General features: G+C 37.3%; 1 protein-coding gene across 2 annotated transcripts in view; it reads right to left on the bottom strand.

Moving 5' to 3' along the window:
- Positions 1–2,588: 2,588 nt before the first annotated feature.
- The window catches only part of ptprb (protein tyrosine phosphatase receptor type b), a 136,456-nt gene continuing 119,864 nt past the window's right edge, over positions 2,589–19,180 (bottom strand). For both annotated transcript variants that reach the window (XM_028820577.2, XM_028820590.2), the window contains 4 exons: positions 15,790–15,953; positions 12,454–12,589; positions 11,388–11,508; positions 2,589–7,422 (listed from right to left, as the gene is read on the bottom strand). In XM_028820577.2, coding sequence (XP_028676410.1) covers positions 7,400–7,422; positions 11,388–11,508; positions 12,454–12,589; positions 15,790–15,953 — 444 coding nt within the window. In that variant the 3' untranslated portion in view covers positions 2,589–7,399. The remainder of the gene's footprint in view (positions 7,423–11,387; positions 11,509–12,453; positions 12,590–15,789; positions 15,954–19,180) is intronic.

Here is a 19,180-nt window from a genome sequence, read left to right as displayed (position 1 = left end):
TTACGTCGCTCTGGCTGACGTCATCTTCTTGTAAATGTGCTATCACAATACACACAGCACCCACTGAATGGCTGGTTCAGAGTGCATAAGCAACAGAGATGAGAGTAAACAGAACTTCATCTGAAGAAATGTAAAGCTGCTCACCTTCTCCGAGTCTTCCCCGCTGATGTAGATGGCAGTGTGGCCTGCCTCCTGTTTTGTGAAGTCTATGGGCAGCTCCTTGACTCTGCTGAATTTAAGGGTTTCAGTGTTGTCCTGGCACCACTGAGTCAGCAGGTAGACATCATCTTTCTAAGCAGTCTCATCATTTTTGCTGATCAGGCTCATAATGGTGGAGTCATCAGAAATGTAATGGTGGAGATGGTGTGACGATGCAGGTTCCACTCCATGCTCCTATCTTGCTTCTGGGAGCTCTTGAACCCAACACCATTGGTAATGTCACCGATGAGCTAGGCAGTGAGGTACAACAAAGCAAGGGGAGTCACCAGTAGAAAGGTACCGGGATCTGTTTTTAAAAGGATGGCTTCCAGCCGTTATTTTAACCTCGGGTTTTAAAGGATTTATTTTGTATTGGATTTTAACCTCCACCTTTTCACTTGTTTTTACGGATTATTTATTTAATGACGTATATTTGATGCACTGTACTTTATTTAATTTGGACACTTTGTTGTTGCTGTTTTAAATAAAAGCACTTTGCACTTTTTGCATCATCCCCTTGCTTCATTGTTGTGCCTCACTGCCTAGCTCATCGGTGACATTACCGATGGTGTCGGGTTCAGAGCTCCCAGAAGGAAGATGGAAGCATGGAGTGGAACCCGCATCGTCACAGATAGCCACATGGTAGCTGCCTTAAATAATTATACATTTTGTTTAACACCGCCTGAGCTGCTGTTCCTCTTGCCTAAACAGAAGCTCCATTGAAGAAGATACAGTATTAAGTGCTTGGTTGTTCTGATATCAGGAGATGGTGTACACGACCAGGAAAGCCATGGTTTTGGCACAGAAAAGTTCCTCATTTTTTATAAGCTGTGCCCAGCCCTGTCTTAGATTAGATGCCATTCGGCCTCACCATCTTCTATCCTTAAATCTCTTGATTCGCTAACACAATGTCTAACTTGTATCTCAGAATGGATGAATAGTAACTTTCTCAAATTAAATAAAGAAAAAAACGAAATCTTAGTGATTGGCATTAATGGATACAATGAGGCTATTAGAAATAAACTGGATGCATTAGGATTAAAAGTCAAATCGGAGGTAAAAAGCTTAGGGGTAACCGTTGATTGTAATCTGAATTTTAAATCGCATATTAATCAGATCACTAGGACAGCAATTTTTCACCTAAGAAACATAGCAAAAGTTAGATCTCTTATATCATCGAAAGATGCAGAGAAATTAGTTCATGCGTTTGTTTTCAGTCGGCTAGATTACTGTAACGCACTCCTCTCAGGACTACCCAAAAAAGACATCAATCGTTTGCAACTAGTGCAGAATGCAGCTGCTAGAATCCTTACCAGGAAAAGAAAATCCGAACACATTTCTCCAGTTTTGATGTCACTACACTGGTTACCTGTGTCATTCAGAATTGACTTTAAAATTCTGCTTATGGTTTATAAAGCTTTAAATAATCTCGCCCCAGCTTATATATCGGAATGTCTGACACCTTATATTCCAAATCGCAACCTCAGATCCTCAACTGAGTGTCTCCTTAGAATTCCAAGAGCAAAACTTAAAAGAAGTGGTGAGGCGGCCTTCTGCTGGTATGCACCTAAAATCTGGAATAGCCTGCCAGTAGGAATTCGCCAGGCTAATACAGTGGAGCACTTTAAAAAACTACTGAAAACACATTACTTTAACATGGCCTTCTCATAACTTCACTGTAATTTAATCCTGATACTCTGTATATCTAATTCATTATAATAACTATTCATTCAAAATCTGTACTAACCCCTACTCTCTCTTCTGTTTCCTTTTCCGGTGTCCTGTTGGTGGTGGCGTGTGCCACCACCATCTACCCAAAGCACCATGATGTTCCAACAATGATGGATGGATTAAAAGCCAGAAGTCTGTATGACCATCAGCATCAAGTGACTCCGTGAAAAACCCGAACTACAAAGAGGACTATTTCATTTATGTTAGGTAGAATGCCCAAAGGGGACTGGGCGGTCTCGTGGCCTGGAACCCCTACAGATTTTATTTTTTTTCTCCAGCCTTCTGGAGTTTTTTTTTGTTTTTTCTGTCCACCCTGGCCATCGGACCTTACTCCTTTCTATGTTAACTAATGTTGTCTTATTTTAATTTCTTATTTTGTCTTTTATTTTTCTTTTCTTCATTATGTAAAGCACTTTGAGCTACTTTTTGTATGAAAATGTGCTATATAAATAAATGTTGTTGTATCCTGGGCTTCTCCAGCCGCCTCTTTTGATGAAGCACAGCAGGTACCTTAACATTTCCTAATTACAATATTCCATTAACAGCCATTTAAATGTCAGAACAAGTGTTGTCCAGCCAGTTTAGATCATGCTCCATTTGATAGATCTTAAACAAAAAGTGGGAGTTAAAAAATCTGCAAATCAAGACACACATTGATGCCAGTTTTATATTAATCTTTATTTGAAAATATTCATAGAACATACGGTATAAACAGAGATGATAACTTTTATTATGTAACATACATAGGTTGCTACATTAGGAAACACTTGGGATGATTCCTAACTGGTCCATAACATGTATACTGGAAGTCAGTCCAACGTTACATCCAAAGACACAACCCAAGCCAAACTGGATGCTGAACACGTTGCTTCATGGCTGCGCACACATTAACGTACATTTGGTCTGACGCCCTTCTCTCCATTTTTTTTTTATTATTACAGCCTGTTGCAAATGCCCAGATGTTTATCCAAGCCTGGCTTTGCTTCTTTTTTATCTTCAGCAAAATAAAAAAACGACATGTATGCTACATTGAGGTGTATTTGTGGCTCCTCTTAAAGTACTTTTCTGTAGTATTCTTTCAAGATCTCATTGTTTGTGTACCATTCACCCTGGACCAACATTTACACCTCAGACCTGAACGAGCTGTCGAAGGGTGAACCAGGCTTTAGGCCACAGGCTGAACAGACCCATTTTTTTGCTCTTTCACATGCGTTTGTCTTCATAATGTATAAAATAATATTATAACTGTTTGCATAATGTATATAATTTATTATGTTGAAAAGATGTTACCCACAAATACATAAGCCAATATAATCGAATAGAATAATCTCTTTCTCGCTCATAAATATAAAGGGACAGAACAAGAATCTGCTTCAAATGACACAAGTTTTAAATTAACATAATTCTTAGAACACTGACATTAAAGACAAATGAAATGTTTTGCACTTAACATTGCAATCTTGCTTTTTCTAATGGTGAAGTAACCCATATTGATATTGATTTCTGTGTTTAATTGTCATCATGAACATCCATATGCACACTGAAAATGGGATCAATACGGCCCTAAGCAGTTCTCAAAATGAACAACTTTGTCAATGAAATAATGAGATTTTGGTGAAACATTGCCCTGGATCTTGAAGCATTGTCTTGATCACAATGAAAAGTTAACTGGTCGTAGCTCAGTGATGACGTCAATGGACGGATATTTTCAGGATTCATTGCTGTTAATCAGTTTGGGACTGCTTGGTGTTACTGTGCCTTTAAACTAATCCGTGTCTTTATGCGGCTGCATTTCTTAATTAAGAATTTGTAAAGTATGTCATACCATATTGACTCTGAACTTGTTATGGCCTGAAACTCAATGAAGAGCACTGTATAAAAATAAACTATAACTGTTCTACATTTGTGAAATATTTCATTAGGGTATTTCTGTGTAACAAGTGTGCTTCATTCCCCTTAAGCAGGTCCCCTGCGGTCCAGACCTCTAATACACTTTGCACATAGTGCACTGTGACAAGAACACCAGGCTTCCATTTGTGACTTTAGATGAGGACAATCATTTCTGTTTGTTTGGAAGAGTTCAGCAGAGCATCCAGAAGACAAGAAGGGGGATAATATTAATTTTAGGCATTCCATCCCAACTGGTAAATGGTGTGTGTTTGGGGTGGGCCCTCTCAGGAAAAAACGAATTTAGACACAATAACTCAACTATGGGATGTTATTTCTAACGTTTTTGTTTTTTTAATGTATATGTTACCAGCAATATATGAAAGGCAGGCATTGTATAGAATGCCAAAAATTGGATGTCAAAGTATGAAACGATTAACATTTCACACCTTTCCTAGGCATTCTATGCAATGCCAAAAGACAAACCGGCAAAGTATAAAATACTCCCGCTAATGCAAAAAAGCAATGAAATGCAATATGAAATGCCATTCAAGTACGTTCATTTTTTTCTCTTATTTTTTCAGTAAGAAAGTTCTGTATTTTATTTATCCATCCATCCATCCATATATCCTAACTACAGGGTCACGGGGGTCTGCAGGAGCCAAACCCAGCCAACACAAGGCACAAGGCAGGAAACAAACCCCGAGTGGGGCGCCAGCCCACCACAGGGCGTACACACGAGGGGCAATTTAGAATCGCTAATGCACTTAACCTGCATGTCTTTGGACTGTGGGAGGAAACCCACACAGATACGGGGAGAACATGCAAACTCCACACAGGGAGGAGCCAGGAAGTGAACCCAGGGCTCCTTACTGTGAGGCAGCAGCACTACCCACTGCGCCACCGTGCCGCCCACGTATTTTATTTAATATTTTCTTTTTCATTTATGCAATTTTTAATGAAGTCCTTTTCATGACTCTTTTCAAGTTTTACTTTTTTGTGCGAAAGACAATTAAGTGCAATTTAAAATAAAAAAATTTCCTTCCTCGTTGCAACAAGTAGGTTCATATTTTATTTTCTCGTTTTCCCCAATAAGAAAGTCCTATACTTTATTTTGTATCTCTCTCATTTTCATATACGTCTTTTCAATAAAATGCTTCCTCATGAATCTCTTTTAATACTTTGCCTAAATAGCATTTGTCATTTTATATAATGCCTAGGTATTACATACAATGCCTAGGGAAAGTATATCCATCCATTTTCCAACCCGCTGAATCCGAACACAGGGTCACGGGGGTCTGCTGGAGCCAATCCCAGCCAACACAGGGCACAAGGCAGGAAACAATCCTGGGCAGGGTGCCAATCCACCGCAGGACACACACAAACACACCAAGCACACACTAGGGCCAATTTAGAATCGCCAATCCACCTAACCTGCATGTCTTTGGACTGTGGGAGGAAACCGGAGCGCCCGGAGGAAACCCACGCAGACACGGGGAGAACATGCAAACTCCACGCAGGGAGGACCCGGGAATCGAACCCAGGTCCCCAGATCTCCCAACTGCGAGGCAGCAGCGCTACCCACTGCGCCACCGTGCCGCCCGGGAAAGTATATATAATATTAAAATGATTCGAATATTTCATACTTTGCCCAAAAATGCCAGGAATTCTATATATTGCCTAGGCATTCTATACAATGCCCGCGTTTTAATACATTGCCGGTAACATATATATTTACTATTACTTTATATTTTCAATTCAATTTATTCTTATTGAGTACACACTGTTATAGTAATCATGATCATGGTATAGTTAAAATACAAGCATGCAGGATATTAATTTTGATCCACAAGATAATATTTCACAGGACCAAGGTCATAATCTCAGATCCTCAAATGAGTGTCTCCTTAGAATTCCGAGAGCAAAACTTAAAAGAAGTGGTGAGGCGGCCTTCTGCTGTTATGCACCTAAAATCTGGAATAGCCTGCCAATAGGAATTCGCCAGGCTAATACAGTGGAGCACTTCAAAAAACTGCTAAAAACACATTATTTTAATATGGCCGTCTCATAATTTCACTGTAATTTAATCCTGATACTCTGTATATCCAATTCATTATAATAACTATCCATGGTAGCTCTAAAATCTGTACTAACCCCTATTCTCTCTTCTGTTTCTTTTCCGGTGTCCTTTTGGTGGTGGCTTGCACCACCACCATCTACTCAAAGCACCGTGATGTTCCAACAATGAAGAATTAAAAGCCAGAAGTCTGCATGTCCATCATCATCAAGTCCATCCATGAGAACCCTAGACACAAGAGGACTATTTCATTTATGTTAGGTAGAAAGCCCAGAGGGGACTGGGCGGTCTCGTGGCCTGGAACCCCTGCAGATTTTATTTTTTTCTCCAGCCATCTGGAATTTTTTTTGTTTTTTCTGTCCACCCTGGCCATCGGACCTTACTCTTTTTTTATGTTAACTAATATTGTCTTATTTTAACTTCTTATGTTGTTATATTTTTTTTTATTTACTGTTCTTCATTATGTAAAGCACTTTGAGCTACTTTTTTGTATGAAAATGTGCTATACAAATAAATGTTATTATTATTATTATATGCTCCACCTTAAAGAATGGCTGAAGTTAAGAACAGTTTGGTACTGGGAAAGAAAAATGACAGAGCTCAGGGGGCAGATAACTGAAGCATTTCAGAAGATGAATTGTGGGCCACACTATGGTTTGAAATAAAAGACTACGAATTAGACTGGCACTCAGGATGGCCGAAGAACTGCATGGATAGAAAACAAAAGCAGGATTGAATCGAAAAGTGTTAACGTGAGATAACAGAAGAGAAAGGAAAGAATAATGACTGCAGTAATGAATATGTGTTGTAAAACAGCACTGGGGACATTCTGATGCTCTGCGGGAAGGACAAAGAAAGGAGAAAGCACTGCTGGATATGCTAAGAAATGAATGGACGTCTGTGGAGATATTACTCTATGATTCTCCGTATTCTAAATATTGTCTTACATATATATTTTTGATCTGGGGAACATTATTGTTTGATTGTTTGATCAAGCTGGGTTTACATACAGTATGGATACCATGGATTTGTAACACCTAGTAATAAACTTTGCTCTTTAATTGCTCTGAACTGTCCTCTTGTTGTTTTCCGTTGTGGCATATGAGCTATAAAAGACTGACTGATTTATGTTGAGTGTAATCATTTCTTTCTTCTTCTGAATTTTAAGTTCAAAGTTCATTTGCCTCATAAAGGATGTCCACATAGGTTAACTCAAATATGTATTTTCATTTAGTTGAAGAAACAAGATTTAAAAAATCATATGAGGGAGTTCTAACAATTATGTGCAAAATATGAAGATAGCTTATTTCTTACAGTAAACAGAATATGTGATAATTAATATGAAAAATAACTATTTACATGACTCTTGATAAACAATAGTATTTAAATAATATATAGTCTCTTTAAATGAATTATCTTAATTCTCTGTAGTACTCCTATAGTGAAAACTCTGCCTGAATGGATGTAGCTGTTTGTTTCTTTCTGGAGAGGATCCCATTTTGTTCTTCAGCGTCTTGAATATATCATGTCTGAAAAATAAACAAACAAAATAAATAAAAAGATAGACATAGTAGATAAATAATTAATAAATGCATAACTAAATAAATGGATGAATGATGTACCTTAAAGACAAAAGTTCTCAACAACAAACACTATTTCCCCAGTTAGTTCAATGTCTTAATAAAATGGTTCATTAAGACTATCATAAGAAAGGCAACTATCCCATGAGCACAAAACAAACACTTCTAGTGGGGTCAGTCTCAATGAAATACAGTAAGTATCACACTGCCAACTTGATCAGAGGGATGGAGTATTCAGAGTTGATTTTCATTTGTGTTCATTTTTTGCTATATTTTTAATTTTACATGCAGCATGGTGGTGTAGTAGTTACCACTGCTGCCTAATGGATCCAGCATCTAAAATTTGGATCTAGCCAGGGATGCATGTAAAGGTGTAGCTACAGTGGCTCCATCCTCTGATTGGCCCTTTTTCTCCTCAAGGGCTGCACTTCTACATTTTGTTGTAAGAAACAGAGAAAAAGCAGAGATAAGCAACATGCTTTGTTAAAGTTAGGTAGCCTACTGTTTACTATCCCATATGAAAATAAACTATTATTATTAATTAGCTGTGCTTCCTGTCTAAGATGTCTTGAAGTCTGAACTAATTTTGGAAATTTCTTCATAAAAAACTGACAAAATCATAGCAGGAGTGTCAGAGTTTGATACAACATAAAGAAAGACTGAATTTACTGAGGTTCTCTAAAATTACAAAGAAAGGTTAAAGTTGGAACATAAAAAATGTTAAAAGGAAACAATGCTTCAAAAGGAGAAGTCAAAGAACAGAGCTCAAGTCAAACATCAACTGCTGACTATTCAGTTTCATTTTATGGGTTGCTGGTTCGAATCCCGTAAGATGCCAAAAGGGACTCTGCTCTGTTGGGCCCTTGAGCAAGGCCCTTAACCTGCAATTGCTGAGTGCTTTGAGTAGTGAGAAATGCAAAGAATTATTATTATTATTATGGATAAATAGACCACTGTCACACCACAGGGTGGATCAGCATATTTCAGGATATTCCAACCAACCGGCTTTACAGTACGTTATTCAGAGTGGAGACACACAGGCTGGATACAATGTGGCAGTGTTCATCTAGAAGAAGATAACAACAACAATGTCCAGGATTTGTCTTGTGATTGTTATCTCCAAACAATTTGTAGCAACTTGAGATGTTGGGCAACTGTCTTAGACTAAAGGCATATAAATCACATCTAATATTCTTTTCTTTTTCTTTGTTTATCGTTGTGATGATGACATTAGTTTGTTAATTTTTAATGAGTGCTGCCATTTTTAGGAAGTCTGTGCATTATTATGCTCCATATCATTAGGCACATGGTGCACATACTTAACCATTGTGAGATGTCAGGGAGGCCATTATTTAAAAGAACATTTTGTAAATTTCAAAATGTATTTAATTGGAAGACTCCACACAATAATCTTGCACTTGAGTGAAATGTTTACTTTAAAAATCTGCTTTTGACTTCTAATTTACTGTTTCTGTATGAACTGAATTACCAATCTCAGTTGAATCAACTTCTCTTCTGCCTCTAATAGAAATCCCTGAAGACTTTTCTTGGAAAGTTCTCAAAGGTCTCAACACATACATGAATTTGGATTTCTGCAACACTGCTTCACATTAATTTCTTAGAATGCATATACAGTAACTACTGAATTCCCTTGTATCAATTGGATTTTACATGGTGCTTATTGCAGTGAACCTATTTGTTGTAAAGAGATGACAGTGAAAAAAATTCAAAGGGCCTATAGTAAATGATTACATAAGAGATACAGTAAATTCTAAACTATTTTCTTTATTTACTTAATTAATAACCATCTTTTACCCATGAAAATACCAATTTTAGCTCAAGGAATTGTAAAGTTATTAAGAGGTAGAAACATATGAAAATAATTTTAAAAAAACATTTGAAAACCTTTTTGAATTTCAAGGTTTGAAAAATTGTTATCAATCTGTCCATTCTCTTAACCAGGGCAGGGGTGTGGGACAGCTGAAGCTCATCCCAGCAATTATTGGGTGCAGGCAGGAACAATACCTGGGCAGGGTGCCAGTCCATCACAGGGTGAGCACACACACTTGGACAAATTTAACTCTTTGAGGGCTGAATATTTTTTCTAAAAAATTCAGTTTTCTGAAAAGCACACAATGCACTGGTTTCACACATAAATCAACATAAAATGTCTGTTGCTACGTGCTGTGGCTGCTGTTGGTGCCTGTTCTGCATCTCTGGCAGCAGTGGTTGCGCAGGGGCAGCTCGATGGCCAGCAGGAATGCACGGCAGACCGGCTACCTCTCTGTCTTCGTAGAGCAGGTAGACGATTGTAGCAGTCGCAGTGTGATGCAATATGGTTTGTACCTCTTGTCATCATAAGTGGTGGTCCTCCCAGGCGAACGCAGCTGTAGGCATATCAGCTACACAGAGGGGTTCAGCACCACGATCACCTGGGGACCGATAGGCTGATGCTGGTACGTCACTTTTGTTTTCGATATCCATCTCCAGATCACTTGCATCAAACTCAGAGTCTGAAAAGTCAGAGTCCGATTCAGCGATAATACGTAATACGTCCATGGAGTATTTTGCTTTGCACATTTGCTTTAGTCTCGCCAGATGTCGATACCATTTTAGAGGCTGTTTGCTCTTCACTACTCATGCACACGCAGGGAATCCGAGGTCAAATCAGCAAAGCTACGTAACTTTCCTTCCAGCAAAGAGAGTCAAACTAAAATGTAAGGACGAGTTTTGTCGCAGTTTACAGCCGATTACCGTCCTCTACCCCTGAATTTCGACAAAAGTCAACATCAGCCCAGAAAGAGTTAAGCAACGCCAATACACCTAATCTGCATGTCTTTGGACATTGGGAGGAAATCCATGTGGACACGGGACAAACAAACCCTACACAAAGAGTCACCGTACTACAAGGCAGCAGTGCCACCATGCCGTCCAAATTCTGTTATCAAAATTGTCAGAAATACACATTCATTTACGAGAATTCCTCTTCCTAATGACTTACATTTGGAAATGTTACAATTTTTTCCATAATTGTACAGTATTATGTGGGAGGACTGTACCTGTGACCAAGTACTTTAAAATCATTTTACTTAGACAGTTCATTTTTAATGCTGTTCATTTTCATATGGTATCATAATAATTATCCAGTTGTACATTGTGGCACATTGTGACGCCCAGGAGAACCAGACCACGAGGGGGCGACCGCCCTGGTTGCTTTGGGGGTCACGGGTACAGAGCTTTGAAGCTTAACCCTGTAGGGGCCCGTGGTCACCACCAGGGGGCGCCCAGATGCCTTGGCTGCACTGGACCTCAGCACTTCCGCCACACCCGGAAGTGCTGGGGGGAAGAGAAACAGGGACACCCGGAGTGCTTCCGGGGATGCAGCCGGCACTTCCACCATACTGGGGAGTGCCAGTGGAAGATTGCCAGGAAGCACCTGGAGTACATCCGGGTGGCTATAAAAGGGGCCACCTCCCTTCATTCAGGGCTAGAGTCGGGTGGAAGGGGCCACCTCCCTTCATTCAGGGCTGGAGTCGGGTGGAAGTGGATAAGAGTCTTGGAGCAGAGGAAGCGAAGAGAGGCACTGAGGAAAGAGGCCTGGACTTTGGGGTGATTGGTGCTGCGGCACTGGGTTGTGTGCTTCATAACATTTGTAGATATTGTAAATAAACGTGTGTTGGGTGACAAAATGATGTCCGCCTGTCTGTGTCCGGGCTGCTTCCCACAACATTAGGTAATCCTGCACAAGATTAGCTCAATGTTATCTATCCTGCATAGTACACCACATCATTTATTATTCAGGGCCTTTCTGATAATAATATACAGTACTGTCAGCAAAATATGTGAGCTCTTAACCTTAAACAAAAACAGCAGCTGCAATCTGATAAGTACCCTTTCAAGACTGCATATCATACCTCGGTGGTATTCAGGAGTAACATTTTCATAGATGGGGTACAGTGGATTTTCCTGCTCATTCCGAAGTTTTCGTGCTCTCAAAACATCTCTGATGCACTGGTGTAAGTAGGCATATTGACACTGGAACAAAAAATTGAATTTACTAAATTTTACTTCAAGATGATGAATGTAAAAGTTATCTTAAGTCAAGTTAATAACTGTATCACCTTTAAAATATAACTAGCATTACCCCATATTTTATGAAAAGAGGGGGAAAAAAAGCTTTTGGGAAACCAAATCACTGAGATTTGTGCTGTTTAATCTTCTTGAGGAGAAATTAAGATTGCTGGTTGGCTTTTTACAAACAAGCCAAAACACCATATTAAATACATAAACTGAAAGATCATGTTCATATGTAATAAATAACTTATAGTTGTGAACATTGATATACAGGTATGTTAAAATAGCAAACGCTATATAAAAAAAAATATTAATCTACTGGCAATACTCTTCCAGTTGTTGCTATGTCTTAAAACAACAGAGGCCACATATTAAGACTGAAACTTTTAAGCAAACCTTATTTAAAACAGGTTAATATCTGCATAAATTACTATTCTGATAAGCACTGAGTGCAAGACAGTCACCAGCACCTACAACTGCCAGCCAACTTTACCTGCACATCTTTGGAATATAGGAAGAACTTTAAGTCACTGAATATAGAAATTTTATAGGATTTTTCATATATGTCATGATTCTATTGTTCAACATCCATCCCATCCATCCATTATCCAAACATAGGGTCACGGGGGTCTGCTGGAGCCAACCCCAGCCAACACAGGGCGCAAGGCAGGAAACAAATCCTGGGCAGGGCGCCAGCCCACCGCAGGGTATTGTTCAACATACGCTTCATAAAAAGTACTTTTATTAAATAAGATGATCAATTGTTTGTGTCATTTGAAAAAATGAAAATGGTTCTGGATCATGTTTAAGCCCATGAAAGAAAGTCTACAGAAGTAAGGCTAATGCTGCACACATGATTACAAACAAGAAGAAGGAGGATATAATTTAAGAAGCAAAATAAATTACCTCTGTCTGCACCATATGGGCTCTGTGAAGCCTCAGGTCAAAGACTGTTCCATAAATATCGACTGTGTCTTTGGTGTCCAGCTGCTGTAGCACTCTGTCTAAGGCAATGAATGTGCCTGTCCTACCAACACCGGCACTGAAAAATAAAAGAAGAAAAAAACAAAAAAAAAAACATGTTGAAATGCCATAATTTATTTTGGAAAAAAATGAATTTTTATGTTTGAAAATTATTTTTTCTTTTGCCATCAGTAACATATTTCTACGCCTCTTCAAGAAAACTCAATTGGCAAGACAGTTGCAAGTCACAAAATTAACTGCATTATTTTAAGGTCCATTTCAGAGACAAGTAAGGAAGGTGTTAGCACAGGTTGAGCATCCCTAATCTTTCCTACCCTCATCTTTCCTGAGTACTGTACAGCTGCTATTGCAGTGGGTTTTGATGAGCATTACTTGCTCCACATTAATATGCGTCTTCCTTCAAAAGGTCAAAGGGAACATCCCCTCCCCTAATGTGTAAGAAGACTTATTCCAACATCATTACAAATTACCAAAAATAAATGTTTCATATTAATACAGAAATCTACAAAAAAATAACTGAATTTTGCTTTGAATATGAATGCATTTAGCAACATAACATCTGATAAACCTCTTTTATGGATTCTAAATTATATGTATTTTATTCTTGGCACAGAACTTGCCATCTTGGTGTTTTGAATTATTATCTTTCATTATTTAAAAAGTGCTTTGTGATGGTGTGCTCCATAAAAGTATCTTTATAGAGTAATGACTAATATGAATGATTGATAAGCCATGCTCAGTGTTTTTATGCATAACCATAATGAATGGAAAAGTCATATCAACTGGATTAAGTGACTCTGGTGGCATAATGTATTTTCATAAGCTCCCTGCTGAAGCCTCACTTTATAATTAATCACTTATCACTACTCTATTTCTAAAAACCTTTTTCTATCTCTTTAGTGCTTCTGCATGTTTAACACTTTGATCTTAACAACCATTAGTCATATTGTACTGTATGTTTATAGTCTGTTCCCTTAATGTTTGTGCCTTGTGCATGGAAAAAGCACTATGTAAATAAAATGTATTATTATTATTATTTCAATCATTGCACATGTTAACTCTGCTCATATTTATAACTTATTAACGCTAAGGCCTGCAGAAATTTATTGAGTGCTCTTTATGAATGAAATTGAAAAGTCATCATACAATATATTGAGTATCTTTAGGTTTTAAAATATTGAGTAGTGTTATTCAGTTACACAGTATGTGGCAGTAAACAATTTCATATTGATCTGATTGATGCTGAAGTGAAATTATAATCTTATACAGTAGCTAAAAATATTTCACTCTATGATACCTAACAAGTCAATGCTTTACTCAATTCTTGGCATTGACATCTTATTGAGTTAGTTAGATAGATAGATAGATAGATAGATAGATAGATAGATAGATAGATAGATAGATAGATAGATAGATAGATAGATAGATAGATAGATAGATAGATAGATAGATAGATCTCAAAGGGAAACTGTTACAGAAGCAGACAGACAAAAACTACAGAGAGTACACTCAAGACAAAGAAAGAAAGAAAGAAAGAAAGAAAGAAAGAAAGAAAGAAAGAAAGAAAGAAAGAAAGAAAGAAAGAACATTATTTCATGCTAATATTTTTACATTGTTTAGTTTTAGCACATGATTGTGGTGCAAGATTAAAAAGAAGTAAAAAATGAAGAATGTGAAAACAGTGATGATTTACAACTCAGCTTGACAATTTCTGTTTTCTCAGCTATTCTACATAATACATTACAGAAATTAGAAATTGCTCAAATATTTTGTAAGCTAGGAATATCCTGGAGTTGGTTAAATCTTTATACTCCAGATGAACCTAGACACAATTAACATTTGAACTGATATATGGCAAATAACGTTTATAGCGGCACTGTGATTACCACTAGTGCCTCATGGATTCAGCATCCTGGGTTTGAATTCTGTGGCTAGTTGTTGTTTATTTGAAGTTTGTATCTTTTCCTAGTATGCCAATTGGTTTTCCTCTAGGTATTTCAGCTCTCTTTCCATATTCCCAAAGACAATTGTGCTTCGTTAATTGGGCTTATGTAGGTGAGATTATGTTATGAGTGATGTTTTACAACAGATTGGTGTCATATCCAGAGTAGTTTCCTACGTTGTTTCTAGTGCTGCTAGAAGTAATTGAGAATAATTGTCATTGTGTCTTTGTCTGTTATAACAGGCCATGAACCACAAAGAGGTTTATTTTATGCAGAAATTTTGTGAACTTGAGCCTTTTTTTCTCTCTAAATTAGCCATATCTATATTATTAAGTTAGATGTGATTTAATATTGCCATAATCAATATATATTAATAATTAAAGGTTTAGGTTTGTCTTACTGAGTGTTTAAGATCGATAGATAGATAATAATCTATGCAGCAGTACTTACATTTACTGAGAATTCAAAAGCTTATCTTGTCTTTTTACATTTTTTTTGCACACTGAATATTTTTTTTAGTTTATTAAGTTCATAATACCAATCAACAATCAGTGTTACATGATTTCTGAAGTTAAAAAATCAGAGATAAAGAAAAAAACATCTCAAAATAACTGGTGGAACCAAGCTACAAATGAACAGAATAAAGAACAATGTTTTCTGAATGTATAAGGAGAAGTTTTATTGTCTTTTTGTTGGTGACATTTATTCAAATCTACTGTATACAAAGGCAGTACTAATTTAGGCTTTGATGGTAATAAAGAGCAGAGATTTTTTGCAGTTTTTAGCTTTGAATCAACTTTAAATCACCTTTGTAACATTACAGAATAATGCTTGAATACAGACTTCTGCTGCAATCTCTTCCACACCAACATCACCAAGTACTGTATCTAGCACAGTCAACCATAAGCAGCTCAAGTGAACTAATATGATTAGCCATTGGTTAAAAAAATTACAAATTTTGTGCACAGAAAAGTACTTAGTTATATAGTAATTCTGATATATCTGATTAACCAATGCCACTGTAGCTGAGGCCCATTGACTAAGGAAATTTCCCTGGTGAAGCTAGTACTTACATATTGATTGAAATGGAAAGAACTTCTGAAATGACCTTAATGTAATGAGGATATATCATGGTAAAGAATATTGCTTTACTGCTCTTGTATCGAGTTTTCAATTAGACGCATGTCCATCCAGGGACTCGAATATTTTCTCAAAAGTTTTCTTCATATGTTATGCATCTTCAAGGAAATAGGAATCAGATGCAAGAAAAATATTCTTTAGAACTTGTTACAAAACAGCAAATAAGAACATTTACCTGCAATGCACTACTGTTCCTCCAGACCCAGGGGTTCTATTAATAAAATCCCTTACAGTTCGCACAAACTGGATCAGAGATTGAGTTGTTTCTGGAACTCCATGATCTGGCCAGACAGTGTAATGAAACTGGCGTACCACCCTGCTAGAAGCTACTTGATCCTCCTAAATTTAAAAGAAAGAAGGAAATTAGAGACACAATTGGTATTGTGCACGATTTTCATTCCTCACAATCTTAATCAAGGTGCAATTGCAAATGTGCTGCATGCAATGAATTAACGTTTTATTTAGTTGCTATATCAGTTAAATAAACCATTATTAGAAATACTTATGGCCCCATAACCTATTTATTCCCCAGATGGAAATAATACAGTCATATGAAAAAGTTTGGGAACCCCTCTCATCCTGCATAATAATTTACTCTCCTTTCAACAAAAAAGATAACAGTGGTATATCTTTCATTTCCTAGGAACATCTGAGTACTGGGGTGTTTTCCGAACAAAGATTTTTAGTGAAGCAGTATTTAGTTGTATGAAATTAAATTGAATGCATGTAAGTTGAAAGTTAATAAGGAGCTGTATTCTGTCATGGCATGGGAAGGACCTATCATCTGCTGTTGGATCCGCTTTTAAAGAGACTGGTATTATAAATAAACATCCTTTTCTTTACTTGGACACTATATGTTTAAGTCTTAATTACAGTTAATTACAGTTATAGACATGAGTGTGTGGAAGTAATTAAAGTAGGGCTTGATTTTTTTTTTTACTACCTTAAAGTTGACTGTTTAACATCATACCCTTGGTTTATTGCTATTTCTACTATTACATTAGGATTTACTATGTTTATCCTAGACCACTTTTTAAAATCATTCCCAAGGGTTCATTATTTTATTATCTTAATATCTTAAAATTGCTGAAGATTATTTTAAGCTTAAAGACTGTTAATGATTATATTTTTTGGCAGATAGTATTTAGACTTCAGCTGCAATAGATATCTCTAATCTGTTTTAATTTTCAAATTAATTAATTAATTGTTTTGGACGTGCTCTGTGTCTTTGTATGTCAGAGGACTGGGACATTGCTAAGTGGGATCAACCCTTATGTGGGGAGGAAAAATGGGGGGGTGGGGGATAAAGGGGGGAGAGAAGGAGAGCAGGCTATATCTAATCTATTCTTCTAATCCTTATAACTATAAATATCAACGCAACAATGGGCTATATGGCAATAACTTTTTTTTTCAAAAATTTTGAAATTAAGATTAAAACTGCCTCACTACCAATTAAGAATATAAAATGACATTTAAAACTCAGAATCAATGTCTCCATGATGGGACAGTCATCTTTGTGAGCTGGAATGTTAAAGGCCTGAATCACGAATTAAAGAGAAAGAAAGTATGCTCTCACCTAACAGGCTTAAACGCTAAAATAGTATTTTTACAGGAGACCCACTTACTAAGCAACGATCAGTGCAGACTGCAAAAAGACTGGACTGGCCAAATGTTCCACTCTAGCTTTATAAAGAAAACTAGAGGTGTGGGAATTCTCATACACAGAACAGTCCCATTTGTAGCATCAGATGTAGTATCGGAACCCGAAGGGAGATATGTGATGGTCATGGGCAACTTATTTAACAGTAAAATGATTTTGATAAATGTTTATGCACCCAATGTCGATGATAAGGAATTCATGCAAAATCTATTTGCATCCATTCCCAATGTGAACACTCATAAAATTATAATGGCTGGGGACTTTAATTGTGTTTTAAATCCACTTTTAGATAGGACTCCTGTGACAGGGGGGACGATATCTAACACTGCAAAGACAATTACACAATTTTTAACTGACCACAACTTATCAGACCCCTGGAGGTTTCTTAACCCAAACTCAAGAACATATTTGTTCTACTCACCAGTGCATCATAGCTACTCAAGAATTGATTATTTTTTTATAGATAATAATTTCCTGCCTACGATTAACACTAGAATTACCAGAGCCTACAAAAAAACTCGTAAATCCGTCCCACCTTAAATCGCGTCTTAAATCCGTTTGCACCTCTCCACCAGAGTCCTTTGTCATCTAAATGTGCTGATAAACACAAGCTACTAGCAGCCAGCTATTCCATCCCTCCACCGACTTAGAACGAACTTCTCCTAGCTCATGCCTTGCCTTGATTTGATTATCTGGGATTGAAGTGGAGTTTTAGAGTGGAAATAATATAGCGTTATTTGGAATACACGCATTTCATGTGTGTTCCGTTTCTATAGTAGTCTGTGCAAACACATTTTTAAAACAGAAACGTTTTTCATATTCTAATAGTAAATGACAAAATGTAGGCATAAACTATATAACGTATGAAGCCTGAAGTCCATATATCAAAGAAACACTTTCACAAAAGGTACAAATAAGTGAACACGTGCGCTTTTATTCAAAAATATAACTGCACAAAAAAAAAAAAGCCGCATTAGCATGCCACATTGACACTTTTACTACAACCGCCGCGGTGGCGTAATGGTATCAGCTCCTGACTGGGAATCAGAGGGTGGCGAGTTCAATCCCGCACGGCTCTACCTCGAGAAGTGAACTGCTCTTATTCTTACGATTTTAGAATAACAACATAAATTTGATTTCAGTCTGTAACAGCCAGTGTAACTTATGATACTGGTAAAGGTTAGCTTTTTTTTTTTTTTTTTTATTCACTTTTCATTCTCGCAGTCGCATTCAGAATCAATCCATACAACCCCATCTGACATAAAGACGCGCTATAGGTCTGCAGTGTACCACAATGCATACTACCGCCACCCCCCCCCCCCAAAGGGTTCTGACACACAAACGCTGGTGAAGCTGCCTTCTTCGTATCTCACCGTCACTTGATATCAGCAGTTCTTAGCATTGCACCACGCAAGCTGTCGTATCAACCACCAACTGTAACTTGCTTTCTTTATTCTTCGGTTATAGTCTTGAATAAAAGTGCACTTTTATTTATGTGAAAACAGTTGTGTCAGATGGGGTTGTATGGATTGATTCTGAATGCGACTGCGAGAATGAAAAGTGAATTAAAAAAAAAAAAAAAAAAGCTAACCTTTACCAGTATCATAAGTTACACCGGCTGTTACAGACTGAAATCAAATTAATGTTGTTATTCTAAAATTGTAAGAATAAGAGCAGTTCACTTCTCAAAGTGGAGCCGTGCGGGATTGAACTCGCCACCCTCTGATTCCCAGTCAGGAGCTGATACCATTACGCCACCGCGGCGGTTGTAGTAAAAGTGTCAATGTGGCATGCTAACACGGCTTTTTTTTTTTTTTTGTGCAGTTATATTTTTGAATAAAAGCGCACGTGTTCTCTTATTTGTACCTTTTGTGAAAGTGTTTCTTTGATATATGGACTTCAGGCT

Source organism: Erpetoichthys calabaricus, chromosome 1 (genome assembly GCF_900747795.2).
Source record: "Erpetoichthys calabaricus chromosome 1, fErpCal1.3, whole genome shotgun sequence".
Lineage (NCBI taxonomy): Eukaryota > Metazoa > Chordata > Cladistia > Polypteriformes > Polypteridae > Erpetoichthys > Erpetoichthys calabaricus.
Note: the sequence above shows the minus strand (reverse complement) of the source record. Positions and strands in the feature narration are given on the sequence as shown.